We start from the raw sequence: 25,217 nt of genomic DNA on the forward strand, positions 1-25,217 counted from the left end.
GTTCAGCTTCTTGCCCAGGGACACTTCAACATGTGGTCAAGAAGAGCAGGGCGTGAACCACTGACCCCATGGTTGGTAGGCGGCCACTCTACCAACTGAGCAACCGTCACCCCATTTGTTGGCACTGTGACTGACTTTCATTTAGCTTAAACTATATTTGGCTGGCTTTGTTCACCTTGCCATTACCTCTAACGTGATGAACACTAGTATGAAGTGTATGTTGTTGATAACAGTTAATTTAACTAAATAAAGTAAGTTAGGAAAGCTAGATTTTTACAGAAGCTCACCAGGATAAAGACACGGCAATACCTGGTGTGCTAAGTGAGTCTGCAGTGCTCTAGCTTTAAACGTTAATCTTAAACAAATACACTGAAAATAAAGTACACACGCTCTATTGATTATTTCATACACATATTTGAACCCTTTTTAATTTTTCTGACCTGCAAATAGTGTAACCACAAGATAGTGTTCTGATTTTTTCACTTGCTTGACTTACGGTGAGGAAGGCATCCCATCCCAAGTGTCTCACTTGGGAGGTACGTTTTCCTTTTGCAAATATCTGTATTTCAATTCTAACACAAAGGTAAACAAAGGGTAGGATTCAGTAAATGCAGGAAAGGAACACAAGGGCAAGCAGGTGGCAGGTGAACAATAAAAACAGGTAAAGTAAATCATGCCATAAACAATATAACTTAGAAAATACAAAAGGTGTCTATAACTGTTAAAATGTGAAGATAAAATACAGCAGCCACTCTCTCCCGTTCTTGAACTGAAGCAGTTTTTAATAACAGTACAAGGGGGTCTGTTAAATCCCACATTTCTCTTTCAAGCTGCTTAAATTAATTAATCAGCAGCAGCATCCACAATCATACACATGTCGGCTCTACCACAAGGACAGTTAGGAGCTTGATATTACCAATAGTTTAACGCATTTATCGCTAGTGGCCATGCCTCATTGTTTTTCATCAATTGTGATCAAGGTCCTGCTGCTTTTTTGTTTGTGTTTGCATTAGTGCAGTGGTTTAACATTTCTGAATTATTACATGCATAAAAACAGTTTGGAAGGCCTTCATTTCCAGACTGATAACTATTTCCTGAGATTAAATGTGTGCACACTGCAAACACACGGATTCTGGAACATAGGTATTGCCCTTATCCAAGGTATACGACTGTATATAAATAATGAGGGATGATTTTGCAGATCATTCATGGACTTCACAACCAATAAGCAAGCAGCTGTTTCAGCTTTTTTCTTTCCTCCTAAAATTTGTTGTACCCCAGACCCACACTAGTCTGTGTTATTTATAGCTCCGACAGCAAAGGTCATTTTATCCATCTTTCTGTCTTTCACACCATCAATCACAATTTAAAATTGAACTGATTTAAGCATTTATGTGCCTGCATCTTAATCACGTAAATATATTTTCAAAATAATTTTAAAGAAGCTTGCTTTTATAAACATGATGATTAAGATTTATATTAATCATAATTACAATTTATGTGTAAGAAATAGAATCAATCAGAAAAGGTAAGGTAATCAGGAAAAGTGAGGAACTTTCTTCTCCTTGTGCACAAGCTGACAGCACCACATGCTGGTATAATGTAGAACACAACATCCCCCATTACTTAAAAATGCTGTTCCTGTAGCAGACTGTATTCTATAACTCGTGACTCTTAAGGGAGAAATGTTACCGGTACAAAGCTCAAATTATAACAGTGTAAAAAGAAAAGAAAATTTGTTAATGCCTTTCTGTAACTACCTTAACAATACATATCTATTTTCCAATAATTATATTTAGTAGTGTTCAATTTTCCAAAGATCACATAAAGCACATGGGTTTAGTTTCTAGTTCTGTCGTCTTATAATCATCGGGTCAATCTGGTGGCTTGTTTATCCTGAAGGCACGTCTTTGTTGCCCTGGAGATCTTCACTATCTCTCCTCCCCACTGTGATTTCCCTCGGTCTCTTTTTCTCTCTCTCCCCGTAGTGCTACCTAATAAGCTCCAACTCAATTCACCTGTTGCCTCCCCTTTATATGCCCCGTTTACCTGCTCTTTTGTGCCGGAGTGTGTTCCTGTATTTAGTTAATAAAGCTGTTGGTTTATCCTGAGAATTCTGATGTTTTCCTTTTCAAGTTATCTGTTTTGTCTTTGATCGTTTGCTTTTTCTCACCTGGCCACTGGATCCTGAGAACTTGAACGTTGAAGTTAAACATTACTCTATGGACTACATGATTACTGGATCAAAAATTACAAGAGGATTTTGCACAAAACAGAAGGTTGTTGAGAAGACCTGCAACTTCTCTTTGGATAATTTAGGTCGCTACTTTCTGTTTAGTAGTTTCTTTGTGCTTGCCTTTGTTGTCATTTTCTCATTGGTAGTTCCAGGCATCCTTAACTCTCCTCCTTCCCAGTTCCCTACCTGAGCTGACTCTTTACACCCTGAATCGGCTGCAGATTGTCTCCGCTCATTCCATTGGTCTAAAGAGTTCAATCACCTTTTTAGAATTTTTCTGTGCTTAAACTGTTACATTCCTTCTCTCCTCCCCCCCCCTAGATCTCCACACCATTATCCGCTGATTCAGTTACCTCCTCAGCTCACACAATCTCATACCGCCACTCCGTCTGTCTCATCATTTGCTCTTAAATCATTAAATTAGTTATTGCCTTCTTATTACTCTGCTCCTTTCTGGATTCCAGCTGTCATAGGGTGAGAGGCTGTCTATCTCAGGAAAACATGATTTCTAATGTTTTCTACGTTTCTACAATTGCTAGAATTTTCATGCAGCCATTTCATTTTATAGTTACTTGAGGCAAAATGGTCGGCTTTTTAAAAACAGGTAAGCATAAATTTCGCTTTTTCTCTACTTTTCAACAAATTCCAGCTTTTTTTACAATAAGTTTCACCTATTTCAGCAAAAACGGTAAAGCTTTTTTCAGCATTGCTTGGAAAATGGGTTTTAGCACTGAAGCATTCAGTGCATGTTCTTTTCGGAAATGCCTATTCTAGTTCGTTTTTGTTTTTTTTTAATTGAGGCCAGTCATACTTAAGTGTATTGTGACAGGTTCTGTTTTAGCCATGCTATTTGCCGATGGCAAACCATGTGAGAATTGATTTAATTTTTTTCTTTTCCCATAGCCTACTCAGCTAAACATAAGTGGGCTGGTTATGCAGTGGGATAACATTTGCTTGACTTTTCAGTTGTGGAAGGTTGGTGTATCCGGAAAGCATTCACAGCACTTAACTTTTCCCACATTTTGTTATATTACAGCCTTATTCCAAAATTATTTTCCTCAAAATTCTACAATGTCCCATAATGACAATGTGAAAGAAGTTTATTTGAAACCTTTGCAACTTTATTAAATATATAAAAGAAAAATCCCTATTTAGTTATTTCTCCACCTACTAAGCAAACTAACTACTCAGACTGCTATTAATTGTAAAGGAAATACAGTTGCTGTTTCAACCATTTCAAGCACTTTATCCATAATCCAAGCACATTTCAAACAACATTAAATTCAAGCATTTTCAGGTCAGGTATGTGTGGAACTCCCCTATCTGAAGGCTTAGTTGAGCAGGTGGGGGGCCAATCGGGGGTCTCGTTTTAGCTTCTGATCGAGAGCAAAGTACTTCTGAGGAGCTGTTTCCTTGTGCCTACAACAAACACACAAACATGAAATACATTAATTATAATGTATAAGCTTGCCAAGCTGTGCTTTGCGACATTACATCTTTAAATTGTTAAAAATTAAATCTGTTTTCAGTGTTTTCTTCAAATGAGTTGCTGAACGTGTGTGTGCGTGTGTGAGTACTGTACATCCTGAGTCGTTTTTTGGCGACATGTATTTGCAGTGTTTTCTCGGAGCAGTATGTCTGATACTCTTTCTCCTCTGCTCTAGACATGTTGAGCTGGTTCTTCTGGTACCACTGCTGTTTCTTCTGCAGCTCCTGTGTTTCCTGAACAGACTTATTTCGTAAATATTTATGGCTAAAACAGCAGAGCAGCAGTGTCTCAAAATCCTTTTTTTTTTTTTTTTTTTTTTCCTATAATGCTTGGTTTTGCTTTTGTAGTTCAGAATATCAGGAACATCTCTTAATATACTGCAGTTCACTTTAACACCATGCTCACAGCTCAGAGTTTGCAGCATGAGAACTCCGTAAGCTGTACCTTTTCATAGCGTTCCTGGATGAGGTTGGCCTGCTCCACCAGTAACTGTTTATATTCAGCCAGACAGTCCTGGTGGAGCTTCTTGGCATCCTCAGTGCTGAAAGTCACTTTGTTGTCCATCCGGATGAGGAAGGCAGCCAGGATGTCCTTCTCTTGTTCCTCCAGCCACCTTTGCTCCTCCAATGCCAGACGTTGCTTAAACAGCAGAGAAATAGCCGAAACATTAAGTTATGGACATGAGTGTCTGGCTTTTCTGATGCCTGATGTACTTAGCTGTTTTAAACAAATTGTATAAGGTGAATTTCATGACATGTTTAAAATATTAAGATTTGTTTTGTTGGTACGTGTGTGAATAGGTTAATAATGTAAAACAGGACGACTGGTAAATAGAGAGGCAGGTAAGTGGGTATGTTACTTTTACTTAATATAAGGTAATCAAACTACTGTCTCACCATTTTCTCTCTCTGTTCGCAGGCCCTGGCAGCTCCTGCTGTCGTCCACGGGGAGAAAAGAAGCTGAACATCTCTCTCTTCCTCCTCTCTGCAAGCCACAATCTCTCCCACCTACTTACACATACAGGAAGAGGTTAAAGAAATGTACAATTCCACAAGTAAAAGTAGCTAACTTACTTTTCCAGGCTTAAAATATTGGGCTCTGACCTCTTATTCTAGTGTGAGTTTTTGGACATGTTACCTCTTTCTTTGACCCCTGTATTTGGAAAATTACATTCTCCTCGTCTTTCACGAGAGCCTGCAGCATCTTATAAAGTGTCATGGTCTTTAGAGACTTCTCAGATGGATCCACCTGAGCCCAGATGCACACAGACGCAAATGTTTTAATTATTGGAGAGTACGATCACAGATGCCGAGTGTTAGATCCTCCTGTGTATCTGTACCTGGAAACTTGAGACCATGTCAGATGTGAAATCTTCTGCCTTCTGCTGTTCTGTTGAATCTTGTGGTTTGATGAAGCTCCTCCTCGAAGGAATAAATCTGTGATCCTCTAAATGATAGGTGATCTCAATCTGTCTTTTAGTCAGCAGGAAAACTCTCTTTGCCACATCTTGGTTGGCTGGTTTGGCTTTGTTCCTGTGAAAATTCTCCACCACTTTCTGTTTACATGCACACAAAAATGCACAAGCACATAACTCGATGAGAAAGTTCAATCCACAACTAATTATAAATTATAAGAAATCCCACAGATTGGATACAGACACAAAATCATCCTTACCGTACTTGATAGTGGGGAAATAACTCCCCTCACCCATATTGGACTAAAATCCACTAACTGCTTAGATCTACCAATACACCAACATGCATTTTACAACAGCTTTATCTAGCATGTTTAATTCAACTATTAACTTTATAGAATTTACTATAGGTACTCAACATCAAATACTGAAATATGATCTTATGAATGAAGCTAAGATAACTGGCAGCATTGTGTTGCCTGTGAAGAACAGTGAGCTATTTAAGGAAATGGCTGGGGCAGTGTGCGAATTAAAGCTGACTATTTTTGAGATCTTTAGAAAGATCTTTCTCATGAGCAGATGTTATAAAAGGTAGAGTCAAAAATGCATTGCTACCAATCTAAAATGCCTCAACTAACCTGAGTTTGTGATATTAAATATACAATTTTATTTGATGGTGGATATGCCTTAGTACAATTTTTTTTGGCTCCTTATTTAACATATTTTACCTGTATAAAGTGTTTATTGACATCCTCATTGTCCTGATAACTTTCTGAAAACTGCACATGTCGATTGAAGACAACATGCCGGTAGTAGAGAAAGTCAGATCGACCCTCAAAGATCTCTGTCATTTCACCTGGTGACACCACCCTCCGCACCAGATCATCAACGCGAGTGCTGCTGAACTCCATTTCATACTGGAAGTCTGAGGTCAGTGTTTTGTACCTGTAAACTGAGGAAAACAAACATCAAGGAGAGGCTCTAAACATTAAGGGTATTTTATTAGAAATTAAGGTTAGGGTTTAAATTTCTCTGTTCTAGTGTCTTTATATTACTGCTGAGGGGTAATAAGACAGTTCCTGTATTTACATTGTTATCAGAATAAGTAAAATGCTTTTAAAAATCATTTAACTTTTGTTTTCCAAGTTCCTCTTGAAGGTGCTTTACCCAGTATAGTTTTTTTTAATACTTTTCCAGAACAAATTTCAATTTGGGGACAACAACTGCTCTTGAGCGCCAGAAGCTCACATTTAACGAGGACAGATGAAGAAAAAAAACAGAAGGAAATAAATGTATCTACATGAAACAATCATTACTGAATAAGCACTAAGATGTGGAACATAATATCTTCACCTCTGCCATTATGCCCAGGCCTGTTCTGGGTGATCAGTTCTGATCAGTGATACTAGTGTGTGTGTCTGTGTTAATGTAAGCAGCAGGAAGCAGATTTACATAAAAGGCAGAAACGTTGTCCATGTGTGAAGTGTTCGGTGATGAAGGCATTGACCTTGTTGACCTCCCTCTCCTTCAGGTGGTCCTGTCTATGCTGATACCACTCCTTCACCATGGTGACCTCAGTGCCTTTAAGACACATGCAACATTCTATGTTAAACACAAATACATTTCACATAACATACAACAAAATCAGAACACTTCTAGAGCCCTCTTGTTATACTGCACTTGTACCAACCCTGTTGAGGACAGTTTTAACAAATATATTTTTAAAAGTGACTTTGGTCTCTCACAAGCCAGATCTTTGTATGTAGTTAGCTGTTTAACCAGTCCGTCTAATTTTAGGTATGGTGCAAAATTCTCCAGCTTTGCTTTTCTGTAGCAGGTCACTTTCTGTCCTCCTGGCCAGCGGGTCTCGAGGTCTAAATAAGAACAAAAAGAGGCAGCTGTTTGTTGATATGCAACATCAGGTTTACCATTTAATGTATATTTACGTGGCTATATTCACTTGGAAAATACTCAGATGTTCTATGGTATATCGTGTTTTATAGCCTATCCCGGCTCTCATAGGTTGAGAGGCGGGGTACACCCTGAAGAGGTCTCCAGCTTATCTCAGGGCCAACACAGAGAGACATACACTGATACAGAAATTTTGAGTTACCACTAAAACTAACATGCCTGTCTTTGGACTGAAAGAGTACTCAGAGAAAACGCAGAACATGCAAAGTCCACACCTATTCCTCTCTGCCAGAACGAGAGTTTTACCTGTTGTTTGTTCCTTCCGAGTCTCCCGTTTTGTTTCCCAAATAATTGTTATTGTTACACCGTGCCTAGATTTGAAGTCCAACTGGAGGATTGGTTGACAACCGCTCTACTTTCCTGCACCACAGTCGCCACGAACGCCGACCCTGTAGATCTCCAGCATTAAGTTACAGACTTTGATCTCTCCCGCATAGTGGATTATTGCCTTGAACTCTTTTTGTAAGGATGAAGACTGTTGTTTCCCAGTGTTTTATAATCGTCTGACAATTTCAGTTGCTACTTTGTATTGTTTCTGAATTGATATTTTGTGCCCTTAACTAGTGTTTTCAGTTCTCTGGTTGTCCTGCCTCTCCTCTCGCTTCTTATCTACCTTTTGCAGACTTATAAATACAGAATATTGCAGGAATATGCGCTTATGTTAGAGCCGAGGATGTCAATACACCTTACTCACCTTCTGTTATCCCTCCTAGATCATAGTATGTTACATCCTGGCTTCCATCTGCAGTCCTCACTTCTTCTCTCTGCCACACCATCCATTTCTCCTTACCAATATTACCTTAATAAATTACATTTACTACCTTCCACTGCCTTGTCTGTCCTCGCTTATCATCTGGGTCCCACTAACCGTGATAGCATGTTCTGGCAAACATGGACCCAGCAAGAAGTAAGGAGTGGAAGAGCAGAGGGCGCAACTGTGGCACAGGAAGCTGTCGTTCACCAATCTCGCAGTTGTTGGTTTGATCCCCGGCTCCTCCAGGGCTGATGTGAAGCTGATCTCAACTCCATTTTCCAGCTACTTTGACAGGTGTTATCGGCTCCCTCTGCCTCTTCCTCTACACACAGAATTATGTGTAGTCCCTCCTGAAATATACTCTGGGGACCCCAAGGCTTGTAGAGCCTTTTTAGTCAAATGTAGGATACTGTTTGAGATGAGACCCTCTGCTTTCCCTAACAAGCCCTCATGTGTGGCATATGCAGTTTCATTACTCGGGTTGGGCTGGTGTGTGGAGAACGGCCTAGTGGAGAGGAGTCCCCGGACTACTTCTCATTAAATCTGAGAGACACCTCTAGTCTCCTTTCCAAACTCTCTCAGGGGAGAGGGTCAGTATTTGACTATGCAGTGGAGTTTAGAACTCCCTTGGCTGCGCTTGTAGACTTGGAATTTGTGGATGAAGACTTGGCACGTAAGCTGGGCATCCCTTTAATTCTGCATTCCAGACCCATTACCATCCAAGCTCTGCATGGCCTTTTGTTGAAACCAAGCAGCCTGTCCACTGCTTCCGTCAGATTAAACATGGAAAATCACAGTGAGAAGTTGTTGTTTCAAATTATTCAGTCCCTACTAGAACCTCTTGTTCTCAGTTCTACTTGGTTAGCACGTCATAACCCTCACATTGACTGGCTGGAGAGGAAGGTCTTTAATTGGGGGCCCTCCTGTTCAATCCCCCTCCGCATTGAGAGCAGAAAGCTGGCTCCCTGGTTTCAGTTCCTTTCCCCATCTCGAAGATTGTTTTAAACCAGTTGTCAATCTGCTACAAGGATCGGTGCCTTTGTGCTGTCTTTGAGTCCAGCTTTGTCCAGCCACTGGTAGGAATTTTCAATATTAGGCACTTCTATCTGACGTACGTTGCTGGGGTATGTCCTTCCATGAGGATTCCTGCATCCATTGCTTCCCTGGTTTCTGCTGCCTGAGGTATTCAAAGCACATCATCATATGGGGCTATCTTCCCAATGTGTTAATGGATTTTGGTTGTTTCACCCTGAAAAGTGGCTCCGACGCTCACTAATCTTCTGCCTCTTTCCTTACACTTAGTGTACAGTCTCGGGATGCTAGATTTGGGGTGAAATCCTCCATGGACTGTAAGGAGCTTCCTTGTTTTGATCTCAGTGGACTCGTAATTCTGTTCTTGGCCAGTTTATTAATACAGCGGGGTACCTGATGACCGTGAAGGGGTAGTTGTTAATTGCCTGGACTTTGTTCTTCCCATTCAGCTGACATCTCAATACTTGCCTTATTGTGTGTAGGTACTTGGTAGTAGTGGCTTTCCTTGTGGCCTCTTAAGGGTTACTATTTGCCTGTCGGATTCTAAGGTGATTGTAGCTATCTTCAACATATACTATCTGGTAATAAAATGCCCTCAGTTCTGACTACCTTTACTCTCCTTGTTACCACGCGACCACACTTATCCACTCCAAATGACATTCCAATGTCCTGCCTGTATACCCTGATGGTATGGATCAGTGAGTCAATGTCTTATTCACTCCTGGCATACAGCTTGATGTCATCCATGTAGAGTGGGCTGATGGTTGCTCCACTCTGTAGTTAATATCCGTCATGATCTGGCTGAGGGGTTCAGGCCTATGCAGAACAGCAGAGGGGACAGATAATCTCCTTGGTATATGCCGCACTTAATGTTGACTTGTGCAATTGGCTTAAAGTTGGCCTCTAGGATTGTTTTCCACTTCCCCATTGAGTTCTCGATGAAGGCTCTTAGAGTGTCTGGAGTGACTGCTTTATCTACCAGTAACCGGTGCTTTTCTGCTCTGGTGTTACTATCAACTCCTTTCTTTGCTCTGCTCATGTATTGATCAATGACCCTGCTCATCTTAACCTCTATGCCTAACAGGGGCTTCCATGTTGTGCTGAGGCAGGTTATTAGGCAGTAGTTGGATGGGACTGCTACATTATGGGGGTCCTTCAGGATTAGGACTGTGCAGCTTTCAGTTAACTTTTCAGGGTGGGTTCCATTCACTAGTACCTTTTCCATTTGTGCCCCGAGGCACTCATGGAGTGAGGTTAGTGTGAAAAAACATTCCTACAAATGCAAAATGCCTGTTCATGGTGACCAAATGGCACCTCAGCAGACCTTCTCTCTGCACTGTCTTTAGACCGGAGCTACATCAGGAAGCTCTCCCAGCAGGAAACACATAGGAGAGGAGTAGTCTCAGAGACTTGCTAAGTAGATTCCTGACCACTGTGTATTCGTATGTATGTATGTATGTATGACTAAGGCTATGTTCACGTTAAAGTAACAGAGGAAATGCCTTAACTGTACCTTTTTTGGTGATTTTGATATAATTGACCCAGGATCTTGGCATTTCAAAGACCTGTGGCTCTTCCTCCTCCTCCTGCAAATCAAACAGCACAGTACTGAGTGTTGTTTACATATGTAGTAGCTATATGTCTAGTTAAGTGGGGCATTTTCTATTTTTTTCCCCAAAATAATGCCTTAACTTTATGTTTTTGATTTTTTAATGAACACACTTGGTGTTTTTATCAGACACCATTTTTAATCTCTTATTTCTGGGCTGGACACAGGTGTGCAGTGATTTGCAAACTTGAAGCCACTTGAAGAATACATTTAGCCATCCAAGTTAACCCTAATAAACAGCTCAATTTAAAAAACAGAAGAAAGTCCAGCAGCATTTTTTAAACTGTTTGCAAAAGCTTTTTAAATTATTTGATATATAATAGTAAATGGTCTCCACTTATAGTGCTTTTCTACCTTACTGGTACCTAAACCCCTTTACACTCTCACACACACTCTCTCTCTCACACACACACACACACACACACTCTCTCTCTCTCACAATCTCTCTCTCACACTCTCCGTCTCTCACTCTCTGTCTCTCTCTCTCTCTCTCTCTCTCTTTCTCTCACACACACACTCTCTCTCTCTCACAATCTCTCTCTCACAATCTCTCTCTCTCTCACACTCTCCGTCTCTCACTCTCTGTCTCTCTCTCTCACACACACTCTCTCTGTCACCCACTCTCACACTCTCTCTCACTCTCTCTCTTTCTCTCTCTCACACTCTCTCTCACACAATCTCTCTCTCACACACACACACTCTCTCACACTCTCTCTCTCTCTCTCTCACACACACTCACACTCTTTCTCTCACACACTCACTGAGTGTTGTAGCAGGGCATTAAGGAAAACAGATTTGTAAAGGATACAACTATCTGAGGGTAAAGATAAGACAGTCTGCATCTTCCAGTTTGACCACAGAGTTGGATCAGCACAATAAAACGGAAAAGTATTTTCACAAAGGACAACTTACTGACTGATAGATTAAGATTGCATAGTTGTAGTTGGTTTACCTTATAAACTGACTACAAAATGTACAGTATATATATATATATACATAGAAATACTGATACCAACCTTGTCATCTATGTTAACTCTGTCCTTCATCTCCTTTTTCTTCAAGACATCTAGTATAAGCTGCTTTTTGCTGGTTGCACCAAATAGGACCGGCTCCCATGCCTTTAAATCTTCCAGATCATACACTATATCCTACACACACACACACACACACACACACACACACACTATTCAGGCGTGTATAGAATATACCTTTTCTGCCTTAATGACTCCTTGCACATACTTTCAGATGCGATCAACTGTTAATAATAATATTATGTATGGAGCTGTCATGGACTCACAGCGCAGCTGTTGCTGCAGTCCTGCACATTGACATAGTAGTTAAGATTGTTCCACACGCTCTCGATGCCCAGGAAGTTGTCATCTGCGGTGCTGTATCTGTTCCCGGTTAGAGGGTCGATGAAGAAGTTCTCCTGGATGCTCCTACTGCCCGACAGCACCAGCACCCAACAGTGCACCCGCAGTCCTCTAAGGGGGTCTGCAGGTCGCTGCTCACTCTCCTGGACATGAAGGGAAAACAATAAGTCAAAGAAGGGAAAACAGAGATATTTGTTTAATCAGCAAATATTTTAAGAACTGAATGATCATTTTAATATATTTTTGAATAAAATTTGAATCTGAAAATCACCTTGGGATGTTATATTATTTATTATCACAGGCATATTTTACTGTTGCCAGATATTATTTAGACAAAACAATAAATAATAAAGAAAAAAAATAGATGATTACTAATTAAAATATAAATTTCTATCAAACGGCTATTTTTAAGAGATTTCAAGCCTAGCTGATTACTCAAAGCTGATATTTGCTCTTTCGTAACAAGAGTAGCGTTTTACTCTAGGGCAGTACTGTTAAAGTAATATCTTGTTAGTTGCAGCCATATCATGATGAGCTGAATAACAACATAAAATGTTGGTCTAAGATATTTAAACTTCTTTGTGTTACTATGTGTCCTGTATGTACGTGGAGAAAAAACTGTCAATTTAAAAACTTCTCGTCATTACTAACAGCCATTGTAAACTCTTTTTCCTGCCTGTTTATGTTCTTGACATACTTTACCTTTCTTAAGATAGACAAATAATTACAAATCTTTTGACTTAGTTAAGATCACATTCTTGCATTTGAAATGTGTAATTTTGTGTTAGATTTGCCTAGGATGCAGAGATACAATCCTGCACTCCTCTCTGCAGTGTCCTTTCAGCAATCACCCCCAAGACCTCCCAAATACCTATATAGACTGTTCCCTAACTCAATTGCATAAATAAAAAATGAACACAAGGGGAGTAAATCATGATCAACCTAATAAAAGTTAAGACTACTCCTCTTACAAAGACCAAAAATAAATTAAATGTGGATTATTAAATATCACATCTCTCTAAATTGGTTAGTAAATGACTTGACTTAATTTATTTTGTCATACTGAACTTGGTTGCAGCAGGTAGAATATGAAAGTCTAAATTAGACAACCCACCGAAGTCATATTATCATTTTAATTATCATTTTAATTATCATTTTATTCTAGAAACACAGACCGAGGTGGAAGAGTAGCAACAATCTTCCTCTCACACTTAGAAGTAAAACCTAGTTCTTAGTACAGATAAAGTCATTATAGTGGGTGATTTTAACATTTACGTAGATGCTGCTAACTTACTCAATACTTCATTCAATGAAAAAAAAAATCAATGAATCAAACTTCAAGCATGCCAACAAGACATAATGGATGTCCAACAATTTCCCACTTCTAAACTCAGACAAAACTGAAGTCATACTACTTGGGCCTAAAAATCTCAGAAATATGCTGTCCAACCATATTAATACTCTAGATGGCATAACTCTGGCACCCAGTACTACTGCAAGGAACACAGGAGTTATTTTTTTACCAGGAGTTGTCATTTACCTCATATAAAACAAATCACTACAACAGTCTTCTTCCACTTATGGAATATTGCCAAAATTAGGAGCATCCTTTCTCAAAGTGATGCCGAAAATTTAGTCCATGCATTTGCTACTTCTAGGTTGGACTACTGTAATTCCCTAAGTTCCTAAAAAGCCTACAATTAATCCAAAATGCTGCAGCTAGGGAGCTGACTGAAATTGGCAAGAGAAATCATATTTTGCCTTCACCAGCTTCTTGCCATTAGTTTCCCATAAAATCTAGAATAGAATTTAAAACCCTACTTCCCACAAATAAAGCTCTAAACACTCAAGCTCCATGATATCTAAAAGACCTCATGGTACAATATTATCCCAATATCCCACTTCGATCTCAAAAGTCTTCTTCTTTGAAAAAGATTATAGTTATAGTTATGCTGCTAGACTGCTGGGGAGTCCTCGTCTCGTCCCTATCTCCTCTCCTCTTACCCCACATTTATTTGTCACCACTGTATGAAATTAACTTTGTGTGTTCTTCCTCCTGTAGTGGTCTTTCTCCCTCTCTCTGTCGCTTTCTTCAGGTGTCCCCGGCTTTAGAGCTGTGTGTTTTCCAGTGCACAGCTACTGGTCCTACCAACACACCCAATTATTTTCCCTCTCTACTCTCCATTCACTGTAACCGGTCAAGGCAGATGGCTGCCCACCCGTAGCCTGGTTTTAATAGAAGTTTCTTCTGTTAAAGGGAGATTTTCCTCTCCACTCTAATCTAGGGCTTACTCAAGGAGGATTGGTTGTGTTTTCTCTATTTTTTATTTCTCTATATTTTTAAAATGTATAGTAAAAGTAAATATATTATGTAAAGTGTTTTGAGATGACGTTGTTGTGAATTGGCACTATATAAATAAACTTTAATTTAAATTAATTTAATAGATTTGTCTTGTCAGGAACTTCTAATACTGCAATCTGTACCCATGAAGAAAGGTAAACTTTAAAAGAATGTATACCTGGTTAAAAAAGTTATGTGAAATAATTTAAATATATCATGTTTTACTGTAATCGACAAATCTGTGACAGTGAATTGTACAGTAAAGATTATTACTGTACAGCCTAACAAACTATTTTCTGTTTAAAAAACGCACACGTAATCCTTTGTGGGTGTAAAATTTAAGCATCACACGCTAAAAAGTCAACTTCAGCGGTAACTGTGAAACCACACAAATATGTTAAAAAACTCAAATAAATTAATGGATATTGTTAACAACATAATGAAGTATTAGGGGATCCTGAAAAAAGACAAGGCAGATACCATTCTATTTTCAAATGAAAATATAAAATCAAATCTATGAACTTATACAACTAAGACCCTTATGTGTGTTGCATTCGTTCATGGCACTGTGGACAGATCACATTACCTCCTGTTGTTTTTGTTTCTGCAGTAATGCAGCTTCAGCTTCCCGTTTCTTTTTCTCTTGTTCCATCAGAAAGCAGCTCTCCAGTTCCTTTGGAGGTTTTACTGTGTATTTATTCTCCTGTTGCTCCTGCTTTGAGATCACACTCTGCACACACGGGCATAAAGCATTTACAAACACACACCACAAAGCAGTCCCAATCATTCACCAGGTTTGGTAAGCAGCGACCTACTGTAAAGAGAATCTCTTACCTTGACATTAGTGTCCTGCAGGGGGCACTCCTGCAGGCTTTGGTCGAGCAGACACATTTCTTTGACGGCGTAGCCACTCACACAGTAGGCATCATAGTGCGTGCCAAGCAGCAGGCTGCACAGCAGGGTGGCATATTCAAAACATGTGGCTTTTTGACTCAGCAGCACTGAGGTGGAGGAGAACAGGTACCTAGGCTGAGAGAGCAACATACAGTACACATCTTTATTATAACTCATACACAGATGACTAATTTTTGCTCACTGAGATGATACAATTCCAACAGCTACTGAAAAAAATGATGGTGATTTTTCTGACCAACTCGACAGGCGATTCTAGCAGGTCCAGAGACAGGAAACCAGCAACAAAGGAGGCACAGCCCTCCCAGGTCAAAAGTTCAGGGTAGGTTGGTGGTGTGGGCCGAAGGGTCATAGACACAAACTTCTGATTTTTTTAAAAATACGCAGTGTTAGTGATACATACAAAATATGAGCAGTTTGTAAATACATTACAAGGGTGAGGCGGCATTTCCCCTTCTGCTAGAAGAAAGGTGACACTAAAATCTGTGTAGTGAGATCAGGTGGCATCTATGTTACCTTTACACCACATTCATTGACAGGGCAGAGAAGCAGTGGTTTGCGTTCTGGATACAAGTGTAAATACTGACACTGGAAGTTGTCGGCAATGGCCATCAGTCGGATCTCATCAGGAGAGTTGATCCTGTAGGTCTCAGGACACAAGTTTTCCACTTTGTCCTGGTCCCACCTGTTAAGAGGGTTGATATGCAGCACAAGTGCAAGTCAGATTAGATGCTTTAACAACACATGCAATATTTATCATTAATTATGTTATATGCCAACAATTTATACCTGGCCTGTAAAAATTGTATTTCAAATAATTGTTAGTTAGAAAATCTAAAATTAAACTATTCCTTAATATTACAGTTCAAATTATGTTCTCAAACTGTAGCTTCTAAAATGTGAGGATTAGGTGTTTTTTTCCATTGTTATATCATCATAAATCCGATAATACATCATCATGGGCTCATGTGAATTGTATGAATCATTAAGTGAATTTTAGAGGTTACTAAGATAACTTACAGCTGTAAAGTAAAAATACCTTATGGTACACTAGTGTCACTAGTCAAAGACAACCAGAATAAAGATGCTTCAAATTATTAATTCCAGACATAATCAGTGGAATTAAATGATTTTATTGAAATGCAACCACAAGGGTACACAAGCCAGTGCCTTCTTGTGCCAGTCCCAAGTCTGGATAAATGCAGAGGGTTGTGTCAGGAAGGGCATCCGACATAAAACACATGCCAAATTAAACATGCGAATCATTACTTCCACGGATCTCATCTGACTTCCATAGAGGATTGGTTGGGCCCGGGTTAACAACAACCGCCACTGGTGCTCTTGACCTACAGGGTGCCGGTGGAAATTGGGCTAAGAAGGAGAGGAGGAAGAGCAAAGCGGAGAGTATAGGACTGACAGTAGGGACTTTGAATGTTGGGACTATGACAGGGAAGGCTAGAGAGTTGGTTGGCATGATGCAGAGAAGTAAGGTGGATATACTGTGTGTCCAGGTGACCAAGATGAAAGGTAGCAAGGCTCAAAGCTTAGGAGCAGGGTTCAAGTTGTTTAGCCATGGGTCAGATAGGAAGAGAAATGGAGTTAGGAGTTATCCTGAAAGAGGAGTTTGGGAGAAATGTCCTGGAAGTGAAAAGAGTATCAGATATGGGTTATATAGGGTTAGGGTTAGGGTGGAAAGGACTTTAAGTACTTAGGCTCAACAGTTCAGATAGTGTGGAAAAGAGGTAAAGAAGCATGTGCAAGGAGGTTGGAACGGGTGGAGAAAAGTCTCAGGTGTGTTGTGTGATAAAAGAGTATCAGCGAGCATGAAAGGAAATGTGTTGAAGACAGTGGTGAGACCAGCAATGTTGTATGGCTTAGAGACGGTGGCACTGAAGAAAAGATAGGAGGCAGAGCTGGAGGTAGCAGAGCTTAAGATGTTGAGGTTCTCTTTGGGAGTGATGAGGATGGACAGGATCAGGAATTAGTACATCAGAGGGACACCTCATGAGGTGATCTGGACATGTTCAGAGGAGAGTGTGAATATATTGGTAGAAGGATGCTGAGTTTGGAGTTGCCAGGCCGGAAGTCTAGAGGAAGACCAAAGAGGAGATTTATGGATGGAGTGAGAGAGGACATGAAGTTAGATGGTGTGAGAGAAGAGGATGCAGAGGACAGGGTTAGATGGAGGCACATGATTAGATGTGGTGACCCCTGAAAGGTAACAGCCAAAAGGAAAAGAAGAAGAGATCACATTGAAAGATCATAGATTCTTTATGTGAAACAGCATGTTTAGGGCCTCAAATAGCAATACTTTTCAGTACTGATTGATCTGACAGTTATTTTGTCAATCTTTGTATTGCTTCGTTGATGAAACCTCAGAAAATTTTGAAAAAGATACTTTACAACCAAAACAGACTAAAAACAATACTTCACAATTAACAATTTTATAATTTGTAATTTGAAGCCAGTTTTACATTTTACAGGAATTACTTTTCAGCAAATCACATAAACAATTCATTATTTTATCTGTTGTAAGGTACAGTATATTAAGCAGCATAAATTACCAACTTTTCCACCTGTTCTGTCTGTATTTGTGTTAGTGTGTGTGTGTAAGCTCACAGAAGCTCATCAGCAGCAGAAACATTAACGTTACTGAGACTCTGCTTAAGCTGTCCATCCTCCTCTTCACGTTTGTCTTCACTTTTATGTTGCTCCTCACTGTCTGACTCCAGCACTGTCTCCATATTTTACAATAATGTGTTTATTCATCCGAGGTTCCTACACTGGACACAGATTATACATTAAGAACCTGACTTTAAATTAAAGATAAATCCTATCACCTGTAGGTAAAAGGTCTGCACTTATATAGCACTTTTCTACCTAATGGCACTCAAAGCACTTTGCACTGCTTCTTATTCACACTCACACACTGATGGGGGAGCTGCTATGCAGCTGGCCAACACTCACTGGGAGCAACTAAGTTGGAGTCAGGGTCTTGGACACTTTGACATGTGACCATAAGAGCCAAGGATCGAACCAACAACTGCGAGATAGATGGACGACTGCTCTACCTTCCTGCGCCCTGCAGTCACCGCAGTGTAGGGGGGATTCCTTTTTTTGACTGGTCCAGAAACTGCTTCTCATTTAAAGAAAATCTAGTGGCTACGAATATATTTAAAAACAGAGTATTTAAGGTACACATCACTGGTTTAGGAAAATTCACTTAACACTTCAGTAGCTGCACAGAAGGTATCGACACATTAGGAAATTAGGAACAGCAAATGCTTTTTAAGGGTTTTATTTGAATGATAAAAATGACAAGTAATTTGTCATTTTATGACTAACAAAACAGATTCAAAGAGGTTATATTCTATGATTCTTACAGGGAAAATGTACTGGACTAAACAAAAAAAGACTAGACAAAGTCCTGCATTCCAAAATATGTGAAAATAAAAAATAATTAAATTTATGATTAAAATATATACAAAATTACCAACCCAACCATGTTAATGAAGTGTTATAAGTTAGACATATGTAACGAAGTACAAACTCTCATAATGCTGACTGACACATTACAGTAATGCAAACAATAAAATAAACATGTAAAAATCACTGATGTCACACCTGGTAAAGGGGGCGTTAATTGTATCCACTTTATCAAAAAGAACTCAGCATTTATTAGGCTATTTATTGTATGTTTGCATGGACACCTGAAAAGTCACATAACCAGCCAGATAAATTTAGCAAAAAGTACATTTTCCTCTAGACCGTGGTGAAGCTAAAGCAACAAAACATCAAAACACTTAAGCTAGGAACAAGTAAACTAACAACAGTCCTGTAACATACTTGAGTAAAAGGGCCGCTTTTCACATGACTTCTGAACTGCTGAATTAGTAGCCTAACATTATTTTCATTCCACTTAAGTTATAGTTAACAATAGCATGTATTACGGTAACAACGGCAACTATAGCTACCATTAGTTAAGCTCAATTTATCAAAACAAACAAACAAAAAAAAAACCGGAAGATATTTTTAATGCGTGGAGAATCCTTAAACTAGCGGAATGGAAAAGATTAGACTGCTGTAAAAGAACTTTTAACTATTCTCCCCCCAAGTTATTGGCTAACGTTACAGTTAAATTTGCAAATAGTCCGCAGGCCGCCATCTTTCTGTTAACTTACTTCAGAAACATTCAATACTTGGTAAACCTGTTACAATATACGCGTCGTTACTCACATCATTATAAATCCGGATTAGCATTAGAGTTTTTTCGAAAAACCAAAAGATACCCTCAGGACATCGTTTTTAAACGTTATCTGGGTTGTTAAAAAATCGCAGGTTAGTTAACTACAACAGAAAGCGATGGTATGTCTCTGTGACTGAATGTAACATAATGAACACCAAGTTCGCTAAATGACTAAATAGCGCGGTCATATTTTCACAAACTATTAAGAAACTCACCTGTGCACCAAGTTTTACTCACCCTGTGGTGCTGAAAACTAAAGTGCAGGGAATCGATAATTTTCCATTCAGCGAACCTTAACGTTAAATCCCTTCAATGTGCGTCGTGGCTGTTCCGTGTCCATGGCAACAATAATACTTGATGACGTCATCGTTGCCTTCAGGTACCGTTAGAAAACAATCTGAACCCAGACGGAATTTTACTGGCTGCATGTTTATATCTGACAGCCACGTTTTTCAGATTAAGATTTTACATTAAAGCCCTTAAAATATAGAGTTTCAAAAGACCTCATTGTGTTCCTCATTTTTATGAATAAGTAGGGACGCCAAGAGCGCCTCAGATTATCAGGAAAAAATCTTACTTTTTCGGTTGGACCTTTAAAATACAGTATGTTAAAAATATCTTTCGAAAATATCTTAAAATAAAATTATTTACTGACCTATTCCATTCCAATGATTCTTCCGTCATTAATTACTTTACTCATTGCTGTAATTAAAATTATGAACATTTATTTTGGAGGATCTTGCTGAAAGATTCTTTCTTTTCTCTAAGACCTGCCAACAGGCTTAATAATGTACTATTTATATCTGCATTAGTATATTAGCATGTTTGAAATGGCCCTCCAGCTCACAGCATCCTGTCCCTTTGTACAGCCTCATTGTTATTATAAATTCTTGAGCTGGCCCACAGTTCCACTTCCTGCTTTGGCCTTTTATTTTGTAGCCCCTTTTCCCCGCTTCCTGTATCGTCATCTGATTGTCTACACATGTTCCTTAGTTCATTTATACCCAGCTCTCCCCAAAATCCCCTCCCAGATCCACGTCGTTTCTCCTTGTACTTCTGCTCAGTTCCTAATTCTGCCTGATTGTATTTCATGGATTCATTACTTTGATTTTTTTTCTTTTGTTTTTTTGCATTCTGTTTCCTTGATAATTTATCCTAGTGTTCATTTAGGTTTGGAGTTTATGTTTAATATTCTCGTTCAGTGTTTTGATACCTGCCGTGTATTTTTCCATGTCCTCCTCCTTATGAGCAATTTTCTGTTAGTTCTTGAGTTTTTCCACAATAAACTTGTTTATTAATTTACTCACTCTCACCATATCTTAACTTGGGTCCGGCTTTATACAAAACTTGATATATTATAATATGAAACCAATCCTTTCTAAAATCGTATTTCTCCCTACAGTAAATAGAAATAATACAAATATTTTAGTGAATGAAATTAATCATGGACATTATAGAGAATAAGAACCTGAAAACACTACACTACTACAATTTCAAGGATTCAATTCAATTCAATTCAACTTTATTTATATAGCGCCAATTCACAACAAAGTCATCTCAGGGCACTTTACAGAATAAAGTTAAGATTATAAAGATGTATAAAGACAACCCAACAATTCCCCCTGGAGCAAGCCATAGGCAACAGTGGAGAGGAAAAACTCCCTTTAACGGAAGAAACCTCCAGCAGAACCAGGCTCAGGGTGGACGGCCATCTGCCTCGACCGGTTGGGGTGAGTGGAAAGGGGAGAGAGAAAAGAACGGAGCAACAAAAAGCAACAACAAAACATCGGGCAGATTGGTAGGACCAGTAGCTGCACGCTGGAAGACACACAGCTTCAAAGCCGGGGGACACCTGCAGAAAGGGACAGAGAGAGGGGGACAGAGGAGGACAAAGACAACTACGGGAGAGAACACACAGAGTTAATGACATACAGTGGTGACAATTGCGGGGTGAGAGGAGAGGAGAGAGGGTCAAGAAGAGGCAAGGAGCTCAGTGCATTGGGGGGTGGGTCCCCCAGCAGTCTAAGCCTATGGCAGCATAACTATAACTAACTATATGCTTTATTAAAAAGGAAGGTTTTAAGCCTAGACTTAAAAGTAGAGAGGGTGTCTGCTTCCCGAATCTGAACTGGGACCTGGTTCCACAAGAGAGGAGCTTGATAGCTAAAGGCTCTACCTCCCATTCTACCTTTGGAAATCCTGGGAAGGAAAATAAACTGGCATCATTGAAACTCATTTTAACTGGTTTTCTAGTTCTTTGTCTTCTCCTCGTGGAAGATTTTTCAGAGTGCTAAAGGATATGGCGTTCCAGAAAATTTTCAGAATTTAATTTAGCCTGGAAAAATTTACAAAAAAGCGCTCCATGATGCCAGAACAGCATGTTTTTCATCATTAAAAGAGGAAAACAAGAAAGAAAAACCCAGTTTCTTTTCAGCACTGTAGCCACAATGAAATTGTAACTATTAGAGAAAGAATTCACCAGATCCTCCCCCCAAATGTTACACATAGATCTTCATGTACAACAGTGCTAGAATCAGGCCAGGTCTGTGTAGTATGTTCTGCAGTAGTTTTGGTCCAGGGTCTATGACATGGTGGTGTTGACGAGGACACATTTGAGGGAACAAAAGAGAGAACAAAAGAGAGAACAGTAGTAGCTGTGTAGTAACATAACATGCAGGTTCTCCTTTATGATCTCCACATGTATGACATAGTATTTATATCATTCTACTGTACAAACAGTATTTCCGGAAAAGATGTGACTGTGTAAAATGTAAAAAACAGAACGAAATGATTTCCAAATAATCTGGAACCTATTTTTGAGTGTAAATAGCACAAACATAAATTTTTTGCCCATTATCAAAAACAAGTTAGGACAAGGGGAACAAAAACAGTATGAGACAAGGTTCATTAGTCGGCAAAAGTGTGTTTCTCAATATAAAATTGTGAAGAATTTGTACATGTCAACATTTACAGTTCATAATATTTTTTAACATTTCAGACCACCAGTAGAAATCAGTGTACAAATTGCATGCTTATTAAGCATTGTATTCCTAGTCTGCTTTGGTGCCACCACTTACATTTGTCAGATTTTGCTATTAGCATTTTGTTGCACCAATTTATAAAAAGTGTTGATATACAAAGTTTGACTGATACTTAAGCCCATTTCAGAAGAAAACAAAGAAAAGCAGAAAGATGCTTTGTGTTTTATCACATTTTCCATGCTTTGTTCTATTTCCTGCAGATAAAATCCTCACTTCTGACATCAGAGCAGACTGAGAAAATTGATTGTTCACATTAGTAAGTGTTCTATGATCCTTTACAATACATGTGTGTAGTGTTCAATACCATTCGCTTTGTTCGGTTCTCCGGGCTACCACTTTCTGAAGTCAGCTTCGTCAGGTTAGTAGAAACCTGCCTTTTCCAGCTGTTCACAGGTGTTAAACTGGCAGAACCTTTAAGATAAAATGTTGGAAACCTGCTTGTGGTTACAGTATTGATGATCTGATCTGCTTGTAAATCAAATAATTGTCTGTCTTTACACTAGTTAATTCTATATTTATAAATGAGATCATAACTGTACTGTGTACTGCCTCTTTCCTTCGTCAAGCACAACATTTTTTTCATTCCAGACACCAGATCATATTTCAGTAATATTTATGTTTCAGACGTGGGAAGAAGCTTAGAACAAATACGGTTATGATGTACAATTCTGAAGTTTTTTTTTAATTCCAATTCTGCAACATTGCACTGTTTAGTCAGCAACATGAACATCAATTTGCAGCTTTACTTACTAGTTACTCTCTCAGACAATACAGTGGAAGCAGTCAATGTAATTTGCGTAGATAATATTGGCGAGGAGAAGTGGATGGTGTGGTAGGGAGAAGAGGTAAGGACTGCAGAGGGAAGCCAGGACTGCCAGGTAGCAGAAGGTGAGTAAGGTGTCCAGAGATATATACAGAGTATTGGAGGAATGTGTGCTTACTCTAGAGCAGAGCATAAGCCTGCAGAAGGTAAATAGGGGGGCCCGGGTAGGAGGAGAGGCAGGAGAACTGGAGAACTGAAGAACTGAAAACACAAGTTAGAGGCACAAAGTAATAACTCAAAACAATACAAAGTAGCAACAGAAAGCGTTGGAGTAAAATTACACACAGGAAAACAACAATGGACCTGTGAAAAATCAAATGGAGACATTAATCCTCTATGCAATCTCCAGAGAAAAAAAAGCAGAGGAACTCATGGGAATTTGGGATGCCAAAGCCAGACACAGAGTAACAATACCACAGGGAGAATCAGAACGACCAAACAACTTGTAAAACTCTCAGAAGATATTATGGCAGAGAAGAGTAGATGATGAGGGCATATAAAGGGGGGGCAATAGGTGAGATGAGTTGTGACTGATTAGGTAAAGCAGCAGGGAGGGAGAGAGCACGAAAACAGGGTGGAGAGACATAGGTGGTCACAAGGGCAACCCAGTAACACTGTCCCAATCACCACTGACTCCTGGCACTTTCCCTACAGCCTCTACAATGCTGTAAGTCTTGGACCCCCAAAAAAGTTCTGCAGCCTCTGTCCTTAAATGGGTCTGTAGTAGATATGGTCAGCGTGTCCAGTTCAAGGGCTTGCACATCAACAGGAACCTAATGAACATACAGCCACAGTGTAAAAGGCCAAGAAACAACTCTATTTTATCAAAAGGCCTAAAAACAAGACTGAACAACAGAAACACCAGAGATAAGCTTCATGAGACAAGATTAGAATAAAACTATCACCAGGTCATTCATTAGATAAAAAGTCAATAAAATCATGAGCCTAGGCTTTTGTTATCTTTGTTTCACTACATTACTTCCTGTTCACTGATTTTTATTTTGCAGTGACTCGTATCCACTTCCTGTTCTCAGTTCTCATAACGGGTGATTCACCTGTTCTTCTGATTATTTAAATCCAGTTTACCCCACAGTTCCTTGCCAGGTTTTTCCTGTTTTGTTACTATGTTCACACCCATACAGACACTCTGCTACTGGACTTTGCACTTCTTGTTTGGACTGTTGTGTTGGTCTGAGGTTTGGTCCTTCATTTGTCCCTGTTTGTTTATCTCTGTTCCAGTGTTAGTTTTAGTTTTCTGTTCGTCACTGTTACTCAGTCTCTGTTTATACACTTTGTTTAGTAGTTTGTTAATCCCTGTCTGTCAAACTTTGAGCATTCTGACTTAGTTGTTAATTTACCCCTGCCTGTTCACCCTGTATGAGTGTGTGTTAAATTTGTTGTCTGGCTTTGATTGATCCCTATATGTGCACACTGTTTAGAATTTGGCCTCTTTAGTTTATTGCTTAGTCCTGGATGTTTTTAAATGTGCGCACCTTTCTTGGTTAAATATTATTACTAATTAATTTTCATCTCGGGCAGTGCACAGCTGAAATTCACCTTCGACTGACTTGAATAGTCAAACCACATAAGGTGATTTTTGCCAAAACTTTAAAAACTTGGCTGTTGAAAAATTTACTAACGTTTGAGGTACATAATTTACTGAAATGTTTCCAATTGATCTTACTTTTATATTTACTCCAAATATCAAAGTATTTCTATACACTGCTACATTTGCAACAGCTTTAGTTAACAGTTACTTATAAAATATGTATTATTGTAGATGAAGCAGCTGTCAGTACATAAAGCGGTTAAAAGCAGCTCCATCTTTACCTACTGCTTTTTTGTTCCACAACAAATCTCTACAGTAATGTTTTTAGGTTTAATCCCTCAAAACTGTTTGTTGAACAAATCTGAATATGGCTTGAACACTTCTGTTAAATTTGTGATTAACAAAATCAATTAGCCGTGTTCATATT

At 39.2% G+C, this 25,217-nt stretch overlaps 2 protein-coding genes across 8 annotated transcripts in view; one reads left to right on the forward strand and one right to left on the reverse strand.

Moving 5' to 3' along the window:
• The window catches only part of fhit (fragile histidine triad diadenosine triphosphatase), a 393,746-nt gene extending 388,966 nt beyond the window's left edge, over positions 1 to 4,780 (forward strand). Inside the window, exon 9 of the mRNA XM_067505333.1 lies at positions 4,644 to 4,780. The gene's annotated coding sequence lies outside the window, so the exon portion shown is untranslated. The remainder of the gene's footprint in view (positions 1 to 4,643) is intronic.
• Positions 3,224 to 19,717, reverse strand: ccdc135 (coiled-coil domain containing 135). 7 transcript variants are annotated; one of them, XM_067505326.1, is made up of 18 exons: positions 19,615 to 19,716; positions 17,751 to 17,909; positions 15,648 to 15,816; positions 15,370 to 15,495; positions 15,054 to 15,248; positions 14,806 to 14,949; positions 11,803 to 12,021; positions 11,522 to 11,653; positions 10,410 to 10,482; positions 6,885 to 7,013; positions 6,592 to 6,720; positions 5,868 to 6,091; positions 5,065 to 5,280; positions 4,863 to 4,973; positions 4,622 to 4,732; positions 4,170 to 4,364; positions 3,819 to 3,958; positions 3,228 to 3,655 (listed from the first exon to the last, which is right to left on the reverse strand). In XM_067505326.1, the coding sequence occupies exons 2-18, from the start codon at positions 17,873 to 17,875 to the stop codon at positions 3,568 to 3,570; spliced, it is 2,526 nt and encodes an 841-aa protein (XP_067361427.1). In that variant the 5' UTR covers positions 17,876 to 17,909; positions 19,615 to 19,716; the 3' UTR covers positions 3,228 to 3,567. The 7 variants fall into 7 exon arrangements, with proteins under 7 accessions (XP_067361429.1, XP_067361427.1, XP_067361425.1 ...); XM_067505324.1 differs by having other exon boundaries at positions 17,751 to 17,914; XM_067505325.1 differs by having other exon boundaries at positions 17,751 to 17,914; positions 19,593 to 19,709.
• Positions 19,718 to 25,217: the final 5,500 nt, after the last annotated feature.

This window comes from Channa argus, chromosome 5, assembly GCF_033026475.1.
Source record: "Channa argus isolate prfri chromosome 5, Channa argus male v1.0, whole genome shotgun sequence".
NCBI classification, from domain to species: domain Eukaryota; kingdom Metazoa; phylum Chordata; class Actinopteri; order Anabantiformes; family Channidae; genus Channa; species Channa argus.